The sequence below is a fragment of the Cebus imitator genome, unplaced genomic scaffold, assembly GCF_001604975.1.
Source record: "Cebus imitator isolate Cc_AM_T3 unplaced genomic scaffold, Cebus_imitator-1.0 Scaffold107, whole genome shotgun sequence".
NCBI lineage: Eukaryota > Metazoa > Chordata > Mammalia > Primates > Cebidae > Cebus > Cebus imitator.
Genome location: NW_016107422.1, coordinates 1,691,484 through 1,705,189, shown reverse-complemented (window position 1 = coordinate 1,705,189; position 13,706 = coordinate 1,691,484). Strand labels below are relative to the sequence as shown.

Below are 13,706 nucleotides of genomic sequence, written 5' to 3'. Positions count from 1 at the left end.
AGCCCCCCCAAACACAGCCCCCATCACAATCATAGACTCAGAGAAGGAGTCTCAGAGCCACAGACCTGGGGACGGCTCCCTGCAAAACACAACCCCCATCACAATACAGACTAGGATGGAACCCCAGAGCCACAGACGTGGGGACAGCCCCCCCAAACACAGCCCCCATCACAATCATAGACTCAGAGAAGGAGTCTCAGAGCCACAGACCTGGGGACGGCTCCCTGCAAAACACAACCCACATCACAATACAGACTAGGATGGAACCCCAGAGCCACAGACGTGGGGACAGCCCCCCCAAACACAGCCCCCATCACAATCACAGACTCTGGGGCGGGGTCCCATGGACACAGATGAGAAGCCAGAACAGGTCCCCCAAAAAAGAGAGCCCACGTCACAATCACAGACTCTAGGACAGAGTCCCAGAGCCACAGACCTGGGGACGCTGCCCTGGGCCACTGCTCTGATCATGGTCTCACCTACAGGGATGGCAGAGAACCACCATGGTCCCATCCCATATACCAGTACCAAGAGGCACTGACCTCAGAGAAACATCCCCAGGTGGCAGAGGCACTGCAGGGGCACGCCCAGATATCGGATGACAATTCAGCTGGCTGTTCAAAAAGGAACTAAATATTAAAAGAGAAAAATAGGTGTTATAAAATATCAGCGTATGATTTAAAAATGAGTAAAAAAGAATATTGGTTAAAGCTTTGAAAAAAAATCTGAGAAAATCTGGGAAATAATTAGAAACTAAAGGGAAAAGTGGGAATGAAGAATGAACTAGAAGGAACACAAGAGTGAATAAATGTCAAAAATAACATCATAAAGGAAATAGAAGGTGAGAAGGGAAGAAGAACGTAACGATGCAACATCAACAGCAGGCAAAGGAGGCGACCCAGGAGGGAGCTGAGAGAGAACCAGGCAGTCCACGGATGACTCCAAGCCACGAAACAGAACAGACAGGACAGCAGCTCAAGAAAACGCCCTTACATCAGAAAGGCATCCACCCACATTTTCATAAGATACACCTCGTATCTGGGAAAATGAACCAACCATCAGCAAGAATGAGACATACTCTGTCATTGTCTCCTACAGGATAAAGACAGTAACGGAATCAACCAAAGCGTCACCTGTGTTTACAGCCAGTTCCTGGTGAGTTGCTCATCTTTCCAGGATACTGGGCAGCCAAAGCAGTACTTTGGAAATTGACATTTCAAGGAAAGAATCAAGTGCTTATTGCGTGTTTTCATTTTAAAAGATACCTTGACAGAGCCAATAGTTTATGAGGCTAAGTTCCTCTTTATAAAAGTAGGCGAGCTACTAAATGTAGATAAAATGTCAGAATTAAGAGATTAGCACTTAGCAATCTCTAAGGAAGCCGTAGATCAAAATAAATCATCTGCTTGCGTCACGAAAAGACAGATGAGCCGACGTCACCTGCTTCCTGCTGGAAGGAACTCAAAACCAGCGTGAAGTGGTCCTGCCAGAGCACTAATGAAACCTGGACCTGGTAAAGCTCTAGGTATGAAGGTAGATGTACTAAAACTACAGGGGACAGAAGAGCACGCCTATAAACCATGCCCCAGGCATGATCTTTGTCCAAACCATGCTCCAGGGATGCGGTGATCTATGTCCAAATGACGGGAAACGTAACACTTGTAAAAAGTCTCTCACTTCTTTAAAAACAAATGAAAATAAAAATGAGGCGTAGAAGGGAAAACACCAGCAGCTTAAAAGAGACTTAGGAGAGAGAAGCAGAGAGCAATACCTGAACCTGACTCAGTCCTGACATGCAAGCAAAACTCTAGGAGAAAACAAAACAGTCAAGGAAATTTAAACCGTGATTGGGAGCCCATTAGATCATGTTAAGGGATTATTTCTGTTTTTTAGATGTGACTATGTTATCATGCTTATATTTTTAAAGTTTTTATATTTTAGTATAATATTCTAGAATATTTACAAATAAGATTTATGTGATGTTGGGGGTTCATTTCAAACTAATCTAGAGGAACGTGGACTAAAGATCAATGTTGGCCTGGGGTTGACACTGGAAAACGAGGGCCTGGAGGTGAGCTGTGCTGTTCCAGTTTTTACGTTGAACTTTTCCATAATACAAAGTTAAAAGCAGGTAAAATAACTACTGCCCCTTAATTGGGTACATTTGCTTTTTACATGTATCTGTTGAGCCTTTTCAACACCGTGTCAGGCAGCGGAGCAGGCACTGGACCACCATATGCCCCCTGCCTCCTCTGCCACTGTGGGAGCCATAGTCACAGGAGGAGGCCATTCCTCAGCCACAGGTCTGCACAGCGTCAAAGGGTTGGCTTTGATGGAAATCACTGCATCTCGTGGGATCGTTTGAACTGACCCAACCTGTTGTATTAGCCCGTTCTTACACTGCTCTAAGGAACAACCCGAGACTGGGTAATTCACAAAGAAAAGTTTAACTGACTCACAGTTCAACACGGTTCAGGAGACCCCAGGAAACTTTCAATCATGGCAGAAGTTGAAGAGGAAGCAAGGCATGCCTTACATGGTGGCTGGAGAGAGAGTGGGGTGGGGGGAGACTTCCACAAACCTAAACCATCCGATCTTGTGAGAACTCACTATGCTGAGACCACCATGCGGGAAACTGTTCACATGATCCAGTCACCTGCCACAAGACCCCTCCCCTGACATGTACTGTATTAGTTTGCTTTCATGCTGCTGATAAAGACATACCTGAGACTGAATAATTTATAAAGACAAAGAGGTTTAATGGAGTCACAGTTCCACATGTCTGGGGAGGCCCCACAGTCACGGTGGAAGGCAAAAGTCACATCTTACACGGCGGCAGGCACGAGAGAATGTGTGCAGGGGAGCTCCCCTTTATAAAACCATCAGATAACATGAGACTCGCTCACTATCATGAGAACAGCCAGAGAAAGACCCCGCCTCAGTGATTCAATTACCTTCCACCGGGTCCCTCCCACGACATGTGGGAATTACAGGAGCTATAACTCAAGATGAGATTTGGGTGGGGACACACCCAAATCATATCACATGCGGATTACAGTTCCAGAGGAGGGTGTGTGGGGAGTCAGAGGCAAACCATGTCACCCATCTATCTCCCCCCACGTGACCATTTTCTCTTTGGCTTCTCCCACCCTGGCTGTCCCCTCAGAGCCCACACCCCCATGTCCCTCTGCCTATAATCCTGTGATCTGCTCTGACCCTCTCTTCTTCCTCATTCAAGTTGAGCATTTCTTACCACAGAAGTGATGACCAGACTGAAGAGTTAACCTGTCATTTCTCATAAATACAGAACAAATACATTCTCTCTCATGGGAGAGGAAACTACCTGAGATGGTTATAAATTTATACCTCCACGTGGTCATAGAGTGAGCCAAATATTTGATAACCAGCCTTGTGAAGAAAGTAGTGAGGTTGGGGGAAACCGACTCCCCCACTCAGTGATCTCCACATCCCCGCAGTGAGGGGCATCAGACCCCCGGCAAACCCCAATCACACCGTAATACGGGGTAACTGGATTATATGGAAAGAATGCTGAAAACAGACCCACCTTCTGGAGAGAATGCAAATCGCTGGGGCATTCCCGTGAGCACCCATGCAAGCTACACTTTGTGCATTTCACAAGCCCTGAGCCACAGCGACACAAAACAATGTGATGACTTAAGAAAGTATATTTCAACTTCAGAACACTGCAGCAATTCCAGAAATCACAGGTGTGATTCGAGCCTGTGTCCAGGTGTCTGATGCTCAGGCGCTCATTCCTGGGGGAAGGCGGGGGATAACTGTGGTGAGGCCACCCAGCATGGACTACCACCCTGCACATGTGAGGGCAGAGGGAGAGGAGGGGGCTGCGGATGGCACGCTCCCCAGAGCCCTCGCGAAAGGGAGAGTTACAAAGTCAGAAGATCAAAGATCACCGCAGATCTGAACTGTTAAAAGACCCACTCATCAGAAACTGGCAGCACCTCCAGGCCCTGAGCAGGAAGGGGCCAAGCGGCCAGGCAGCTCTTTTCCAGCCCCAGGGAAGATGCACAGTCCTCAATAATGCATCCCTCTAAATAGTAAATAACAAACTATTTGAAATGACACTCACCACATCATTTAGAATATTTCAGTAATTTGGACGCTTGTCATTGTGACATATTTCTCCTCTGAGAGGATTTCAGGAAAAGTTTCATGTGGCCCTGAATTACTTGCACAATCGATTTAATTCCACCTATGCACGAATGCCTAAAATGTGTATTGATTGTGCCAGGTTTCACAAGAAGCATGGGGAGTAGAGACAGACCAGTGTCCAAAATAATCATCGTCACCGCTTATTTGTTTGTTTCTTAAACATCGCAATCCGGATGCTGATGAGTCATGCGTTGCAGGAGAATTTTAAGTGTTCTTTGATGAGGCAAAATTGCACTGTCCACACAAAAAGGGCGGGTCCAAGTGGACAGATTTCAGGAGGCCCGCTGGAGGCATGTTCCCTATACGGGCCAGACTCTACTCCATAAAAATACATAAAAGCAGTTAGGAGCTTGAGGGGTACATGGACTTGCTGACAGCAACCTTCGCAAAGAGAGATTCACGTGCCAGGTTGATGCTGGTGGTTCATCCCGCCTGGGCGATTGGCACAAGCAGGGGACGTGCAGGCCGGTGCTTCGGAGGAGCTTCGGGAAAACCTGCCGGATGGTGAAGCTTCCAAACAGAGGGCACGGCTTCGTAAACTGGCTCATGAACGTGTGCCCAGGACCCAACTGGTGTGCTTGGTCCTCAGTCTGGCTGCCAAAGCATTTTCCTCCCAGATCTCAGAGTGGGACACAGCCTCCCGAGAGTCTTCCTCTCCCTTGGAATCTTCCCGGCTGGAACCAACGTGGAGATGAACAGCTGCCAGGATGGGGGCAGCTCCCTGAAAAACATCCGTGCATGTTTCAAAGTCTGTTTTCAATGACGCAAGTCACTCAGATGATTAAAACCGAAATTAGCGTTTCGATGTTGTTGAAATGCCAACTGTCGGGAACCGAGGCTGGCCCCAAGGGACGGCGAATGAGCTGGGTGGTATAGGCAGACAGCCCCGCTGCTTCTGATACAGGGCGCTTTTCCTCCCACGAAGTTCAACATTCATCAAATCACGGCTACATTCCATGTTTCCTGGGCCTCAGGAAGCTCATCTGGTGTTTTAAATTAAGCACACATATCCAAAGACCAGCGGAGACCAGCTTAGCTGAGATCCAGGTGTGACGGTGAAATCAGAGGGGCTGCTCTGGGTCCTTTCCTGGAGCCCCCGGCCCCATCAGAGATGCTCTGTGTCCATACTTTGTGGCCCACACAGCATCCTTTGATCCCCAAAAGTGACTTTCTAAGGAGGAGATTTGGGGTAGCAAGAAGACAGTGGCCCAGGAGATTGGGTGGGAGGCATCCTCCCTCCACAACCAGGGAGCCCTGCCCTGTCATGCGTGGCCCAAGACCTCCCCACACAGCGGCCACGGGCTCCCCCATGCTATGGGGCCAGAAGGCAGGAGCCCTGGGGAAGGAGAGCCCTGCCTCTTTGGAGATTGCCTCCCTGGCTTGAAGAAGACATTGTTACCCTTCTTTGTATTGTTCCAGAAAGTTCTGTGGTGTCTGCTTATTATCAAACCACCAGGTCTGGTTCCACGTCTTTCGTCCGTGGCTCCAGGGGATCTAGCAGAGAGAAGAGTCTGCCCTGACCCCCGGCGGCCGGGCCTGCCAGGCACCCCCAGGCCCCGCACTTACTCTCCCTTCCCCTCTCTTCCTTGCCGTCCTTTTGTCCTTTGCTAAAAAGTCAAAAGGACTGAACAGGTGCGAATGGGCACAGGCTCTGAATCAAAATTTTGTTTTCCCTTCATTGTGGCCAATATTTTTTGCTGCAAATGTTCATATTTTAAAAGAGTAACGCATACAATGCCAAGATCCCTGATCACTTCCCAAGGTATCCCACGAGCAGTGCTGATAAGGAGCTGGGTACAGGATGAACGTACCTGTGGGCTGCGGCAGGACCCGGGGTCCCACAGGATGTCCAGGCGTTGTGGGGCCAATAGCAGCCCAGCTCAGGAAGAGCCTGGGAGGTGTCCCTCACTGATTTGCCTTTCAGTCCTCCCCGCCCTTCTCTGCCAAAATGGGCCCAACAGCTGCAGCATCCCTTCCATCTCCCCGTTCTGGGGAACTTAAACACACCTTCCACATTCATCCCCTTATGCAAAACTCACAGGCAAGGCAGACAGACCAGCAGCCACACGGGAGGGGTTAAAGGGCAGGAGCCATCCCCTGGCTTGATAGGAACAGGGATTCCCTACCTTGGTGCATGGCAGCTCCCAAAACCAAACCGTGACTAGCTGACTTGGAGGGAGAGCTTCCCACTGGCCGTGTACACCCTGCAGGCACACGGGCATCATCTCACCCAGCAGTCCCAAGGCCCACTGGGGCCTCCACAGTGCCTCATCTTACACATGAGAAATCTGAGATCGGGGTTGGCTGGCTTTGCCCAAAGTCATCAGGCAGGCAAGACATGCAGCTGGAGCACCAAGCCAGGGCTGCCTGACCCCTAAACTTACCCTCCGACACAGCACATGGCACCACCTACACACCTGGCCACCATGACCTCTCCTACAGTGCTCCGGAAACACAGCAGGGCGGAGCATGTGGGCGCCTGGGTGGGCTGGGGAGGCAGGCCCTGTGCACAGTGTCTGAAGTGCCCCAAGGCCCCGAGACACCTGCTTCATCAGGTGCCCAGGACACTGCTAAGATGGAACCTGAGATCTCTTCCCATCTGTCTAGCCATTGAGTAAGTTCTTTGCTCATAGCCAAAGTGGTCAAAATGATGCCTTTTCTTTCTTCATCACCTGAGTGCCCAGCAAGGAGAGGCCCACTGGGGAAGATCATGGCCACCTACCGGTTCCTCTTGGTTTTCACGTCTTGATCTTCCCTGCCGTCCTCAGAACCCGACCCATCACTGTGCTCAGCTGAAAGAAAAATCAGATGAACATGGTTGGTGTCGTCAGTGCTCAGGGCTTTGGCAAAACCAGCAGGTGACACTCACTTTCACACAGACTTATCTAGAAATTAAGAAAACAGGCTTCTCTTAAAGGCTGATGTGAAATCAGCCTTTAATTTCACATTAAAGGTGTGAAATCCTACAAGGAGCTTCCCCTTGGCACACGCGCTGTTACATTTCAACAGAACAGAAATCTGACTGTGCTGCTCTGCAGAGAGCCTTTTTAGCCACTGTCTGTTTAGGTGCTCGGCCTTCCAGAGGGGCCGGCGGGTGGAGAATTACAGGTGGGGCTCTGCCCAGCCTTAGGACGAGGGCCCAGGGTGAGCAATTCTATGTCACGCTCTTGAGGGGAACTTCTGTGGCTGCTGCCCCGGGGGGGGTGGCCCCAGCAGCACCTACACCAGGCCCAGGCTCAAGCTGCTGTCCGTCCACTGCAGCAGATAACAAGACTCCCCCACACCCCGACACGTGGCCACACCTCGCTATGGACGCTCATCTACTTCAAAAAGCCAAATCCATTTTGAAGTCACAGTCCCCTATTTCCATCCTGAAGCTGTCATCCCTGCAAGTGTTTGACGAGCTTTGGAATGACAAAGTGAAAAAGTGCTTTGGTGTTTTCTATGGGTCTCCAGGAGGAGGAGGAAAGATGAGGTGCCGATGGTCCGGAGAATCATCGCTTCTGCCCCGAAGGGCGGAGGGACTGCCACGTGCGCCGAGAATCACAGCAGCCTCCCACCTGCTTCTCGCTCTGTGTCTCCCTCTGCCTCATTCCACGCCTCCCAGCCTGGGTGGCCGGCTGGGCCGGGCCGGGCTGGGCAGTGTCCCTCCATGTTCCCATCCAGCCTTGGGGCACCTTCCCAGTGACCGCCCAGCCTGCCCCTCCTTCCTGGGAGGGTCAACAGTGAGAACAGTGCTCAGCTTAGGATGGATAAGTGCAGAGTGGATGCGAAAAGACATCAATTTCAACAACTGCAAGCCCTCCACACCTTTTCCTTCTATAAAACCCGACAATTCTCCCTATGCCTGTGTTTAGAATCCCAATAGTGCCTCTGTCACCAACTCACAGTTTGAATCTATTTACAGGCTTGTTTTCAATGTACAGAAGAGAGGGTTGGGCTCTGGAAGCCCCTGCTCACCGCATTATTCCTGGGGGGCCTTCGCCACCTGAGTCACCCAGACAGCTCATGGCTGCCCCTGCCCACATGAGCTACGGGACCACAGAGGCGGCCTTAGTAGGCCCGGGGTGTGGTGTGCCTGCCCTGTGCCTTCCAGCAAGGCTGCAGTGTCCACAGCCCACGCCCTATGTGGGTGCTCCATCCCAGGGAGGGGTGGCCCCCAGAAGCGCCTCCCCAGGCCCACACTCAGCTATTCCCCATGCATAGCCTGTCGCCCAAGCTGGAGTGCAGTGGTGAGATATCGGCTCGCTACGACCTCTGCTTCCCCTGTTCAAGCAGTTCTCCTGCCTCAGCCTCCCAAGCAGCTGGAATCACAGGCACCCACCACCACACCGGCTAATTTTTGCATTTTTAGTAGAGACAGGGTTTCAACATGTTGGACAAGGTGGTCTTGAACTCCTGACCCCAAGTGATTCGCCTCCTTCGGCCTCCCAGAGTAATGGGATTACAGGCGTGAGTTGCCATGCCGGGCCAGCTCCCGGCATTTCTGCTTCCTGGCTGTGAGACCCTACTCTGCCCATTCAAACTGGGGGAACCCTGCTCCCTGCCTCAGCCTCCACACCCCAACACCCTACAAGGAAATGGAGGACTCCTTGGCTATGTCCTCGAGTCCTCTCCCCCGGGGCACTGTGCCCTCCTGGTTTTCCCTCCCTGGTGCCCTGCTTTCTCCCTGGTTCCTCCTGGTCATTCCCACCTGGGTCACTGGGCCCTCTGGTGGTCTCACCCAGAGGCACTGGGGCCTCACAGAGGCTCCCTCAGCTCCCCTGGACCCTCAGCCTGACTGCCTTTCTGAACCTCGTGGCGTTTGAAATCCTTCCAAGGTGTGCCTCCTGCCTGCTATGTCCAGGGGAAGGAACATTCCAGCTCTGCCTGGAAGAAGGCATGGGAGAGGCACCTCTCCTCCACCCACACCAGAACACATTCACGGAGGCCACAGGTGAAACATCCATCTTTCATAAAATTTAAAAAACCAGGTCATACAATTACACGCATATTATTCAAAGTACATGTACCTAATATTAATAATTTTGGGGGGTTTTAAACATTGGTTTGTTTTGAATAATTTCAACATGGGCAAAACTTTCCTAATTAGGATCCAGACCCATAAATAAAAATATGTATACATTTAAGAGGCTTAAACAATACAAAACCAGAGGGGTTGTCACGCACAATGGTGGCATAGCAAGCTCTCTGGCTGGGTGTCCACCAAAACTTACGTCAAGCTGCAGGGGGATTGGAAGCAAGAATTTCAGCTCTCTGGAAGCAGATCGGGCATTTATTAAAGCTAAGGCTTGTGCAAGAATAGTGCTAGAGACCGGGCATGGTGGCTCACACCTGCAATCCCAGCACTTCAGAAAGCAGAGACGGGAGGATCACCTGAGGTCAGGAGTTCGAGACCAGCCTGGCCAACATGGTGAAACCCTGTCTCTATTAAAAATACAAAAATTAGCCTGATGTGGTGGTGGGTGCCTGTGATCCCAGCTACTTGGGAGGCTGAGGCAGGAGAATCACTTGAACCTGGGAGGCTGGAGTCGCAGTGAGCTGAGATCATGCCACTATACTCCAGGCTGGGCAACAGAGTGAAACTCCACCTCAAAAAATTTTAAAAAATTAAGAAACAATAGTGCTAGAGAGTCTGCCATTCTCAGCTGACTGCAAAGACAAGGGAACAGAAGCTTCAGTCACCACACATGGCGAGGAATACCCGCTTCATGGGCATCGCCTTGCAAAACGCACACATGGATGCTCCAGGCTGCGCGAGCCAGGCCAGCGCTCCCTGTGAAATGGGAGAATTCACTTTCCAGAGTTGCCCCATCACAATGCTTATCATATCTAGATTTCAGCAAAAAAACTTAAAAGCAGGAAAGTGGGGCCAGTTCACCTGAAAAAAAGAACTTGACAGAAACCATTCCTGAGGAAGGCTTTGTGTAAAAACTAACTCAAATGGATTAAACAGTTAAACATACAAGTTACAACTATACAAATTGTTGAAGAAAACGGAAGAATATCTTTGTGATGCTGCCTCCTCGCTGCAGAGTTTCTGCTCTGGGTGAGGAAAGAGGTGTAGACATAGGTGGTGGCAGCTACACGACGCTGTGAACGTACTTAATGCCACGGAATCGTACACTTGCAAATGGTTACGTGGTCCACTTCACGTTATGTATATTTTCCCACAATGAGAAAAAAAAAAAAAACCACAGGCAACTTGTTCTATGGTAAAAAACTCAGAAGAGCAGGAAAAATATAGTAATAATATTGCAGTCAACACTGATAGTCTTGATTTTCAAGTCCAAAGAACTCAAGAAAGAAAAGAAACACAACACAAAACAAATGGCCAAGAAACCTGTGAAGAGTTGTTCAGTTTCACTCAGAATTAAAGCAATGCCAGCTGAAATAAAGAACGGCGTTCCTAAGTAAGTCTGATGCTCTGCGGTGCTAAGGAGATTATGCAGGGTCCACTAGTGCAAGTGCGAACTGATCAATCTCTCTGGGGAAAGGTTCAGCAATACCTACCCCAGATTTAAAATGCATGTACCTTTTGACAACAATTCTAATCATGTGAAACCCACAATAGATCTGCTTGCAGAAACATTCCTAAACCTAGGTACAAACATGTTCCTTGCAGCACTGTGTGTGTGATCACAGAGCCAATGACCCAGATGTCCATCCAAGAGGAGGGTCTGAGTTCGTCATCACGCACCCAGACAGGGCGAGGGGGGGAGGGTGGGGGGACAGGAGACCCATAGGAGAGGGGGAAAAGCAGGGGAGTAGAGGGAGAGAAAACTGGGTGCGAGAGACAGGGAGGCTCTGAGTCTGAAAGACAGCCAAGACGCGTGACAGGCGTGGTGCAGACAGCGACAGGCATGGTGCAGACAGCGACAGGCGTGGTGCAGACAGTGACACGTGTGGTGCAGACAGCGACAGGCGTGGTGCAGACAGCAACAGGCGTGGTGCAGACAGTGACACGTGTGGTGCAGACAGCGCGAAGCAGCGTGCCGATCTCTAGCATGTTTTATTAACGCACACACACCAACATCTATGTGTTTTTAAATGAATTTGTATGCATTTGCCAGCAAGGCTATGCATATGTGCGTGTGTGTGTGTATGTGTGTGTGCACGTGCACGTGTGTTTGTGTGTCTGTGTCTGTACGTGTGTGTATGTATGTCTGTGTATATGTGTGTGTGTGCTTGTGTTTGTGAGTGTGTCTTTGTGTATGTGTGTGTCTGTGTATGTGTGTCCCTATGTGTCCGTGTGTCTGTGTGCTTGTGTGTGTATATATTTGTATGTGTACCTGTGTGTCTGTGTATTTGTGTTTGTGTGTATATGTGTGTCTGTGTGTGTGTCTGTGGGTATATGTGTGTGTTTGTGTGTCTGTGTGTATATTTGTATGTGTGTGTCTGTGTGCTTGTGTGTGTCTGCGTATGTCTGTGCATGTGCGTGTTTGTGTGTGTATGTATGTGTTTGTGTGTGTATGTCTGTGTGTGTATGTGTGCATGTGTGTGCAAGTCACTGAGGTCAGAGAGTGTGGCTGGCTGCATTAGGTCGTAGAAGTCCTGAGTCTCTGAGCCAAATGTCTTCCTTTCCGTGAATGGCGGGGAGTACCCCTAATTTTGTCGGTTTTCTTAGAGAGGGTAGGCACAATCTCTGGTAAAGCTTACTGCAGAACCGTAGGAGCCGAGCGTTGCCGTGTACGGCAAAGTTGCATTCAGATGGCATCCTTGGCTCACCCAAACTCCCGTTCATCGCATTTCTCTCATGAGCAGATGTACTCCAGCAGTACAGACAAATCCAGTCTGTGCACCTGTGGGCACCAGGCTGGACCTGCTGGTGGGGTGGGCTGGATCCAACCCGGCCCCTGCACAGCCAGGCCTCACCCCCGGTGCAGCTGACATGCCCACCCCTGCTCCTGGGAGGAGCTCAGCCCCACAGGACCCTGCTGCCGACTGGCCCTGAGCTGTATGCTCTGCCCTCTCTGATGGGGCCTCCTGCTCCACACCCTGTCCAATGCCCTATCCTGCTGGCTCAGATCCTGAGTTCCGAGGAGGATGGCGCTTGGTAGGTGAGAGGGTGGTGTCACCCTCCCAGGCACCCCAGAACAGTTGCACTCAGCCCTGTGAGTTGAATTTGAACCCCAGGTCACGTCTTAACCTCAGGTCCCCCCATCTAGGCAGCGCTTAGGCTCAGCATCTACATGGAAAGTCAGTGCTCTTCCAGGACTGGGGCTTTCCTGGGCACAAAGAGGGGCACAGTGGGGGGTCCTCCTGCAGGGGCTGGGACCCCAGAGAGCGTCTGGCAGGGGCTGGGCCAGAACTCATCCACAGGCAGGCAGCTGTGCGGGGTGCCCAGGAGGCAGACAAGGGCAGAGAGGGAGAGGCACAGGGCTCAGGACAGCAGGGCCTGTGGGGCTGAGCTCCTGCCAGGCGAGGTGGTGGGGCTGGCTGCGTGGGGGCCGGTCGGACCCACCCCACTCCACCAGCAGGTCCAGCCAGGTGCCCACAGACGCCAAAATTGGACTCATCTGTACTCCTAGATTGGGTCCTCCGTATGAGAGAAATGTGATGCTGTGAAGTTTCAGCGGTAGGAAGAGCCACAGCAGAGCTGGGCAGAGTTCTGAACTGCCCCGTTAGGAGACAGACCTGACACAGTGGCTTTGCTTTGCTAGGCCTGGGCCCCCAGCTGAAACTCAGGGAGGAAGTCCTGGATGTGGTGGATGACCATAATGGGCAGTCTCTCTGTGGAAATCCCACACCACAGGGGCGGTGGCAATGCAGGGCTCCCCAGCCTTCCCTGCCTCTGCGCTCACTGTCCCCAGGCAGGGGACCCCGCCCCTGCCCTCGCAGCTCAGCCTCAGGAGCGCCCTTCCTCCTCCTGCCTTTAGAGCTCAAAGCACACCCTTTGCCTCCCCGCCCTGCCTCCTGGGGTCCAGTGTGAGTGACCGTGCCTCAGGGAGAAGCCCCTGGCTGCTGCGCTGAGTCACCCCTCCATCCGTCTGTTGTCCCTTACTTCTCTTCCCCAACACGCCAGACACAGCACTGCCTGCCCGGCGTCTGCTCCTCTCGGGCGTCCCGTGTCCAGCCAATGCTTGGCCAGTCACCAGTCCCTAAATAAAGGACTGGTTCAGAAGAAAATGAGCTTCCTCTCTTCCCTCCTTTCCCTTGCTTCCTTCCCCTCTCCTCCCCTCCCCTTCCCTCTCCTTGCTCCAGGCCCCAGAGGTGGGTGGTGGCCTGAGGCCTTAGGTCCAGGGGAAAATTACTTTGAAAAATGCTACTCTAGTGTCTTTCTTTCTCCACTGAATTCACCTGTGCATCCAGAAACCTGGCTCAGCCCCTGCCCCCCCAGCCCCCCAGATGAGGCCGAACACAGCAGCTGAAGGGTACCTGTGATCGGTGTCCCAGAGACTCCCCCAGCACCCGCTCAGCCCGGCCCACTCCTTCCCTTCCACAGGCTGCCCTGCGAGCTCAGCCTCACAGTCTGCTTCCTGCAGTCAACTCCGGATTCTGCAGGCAAGAGACAC

At 51.6% G+C, this 13,706-nt stretch overlaps 1 protein-coding gene across 1 annotated transcript in view; it reads right to left on the bottom strand.

Moving 5' to 3' along the window:
* Positions 1 to 13,706, bottom strand: part of TCERG1L (transcription elongation regulator 1 like) — a 215,440-nt gene that overhangs the window by 35,612 nt on the left and 166,122 nt on the right. The window contains exon 8 of the mRNA XM_017537867.2: positions 6,914 to 6,983. Coding sequence (XP_017393356.1) covers positions 6,914 to 6,983 — 70 coding nt within the window. The remainder of the gene's footprint in view (positions 1 to 6,913; positions 6,984 to 13,706) is intronic.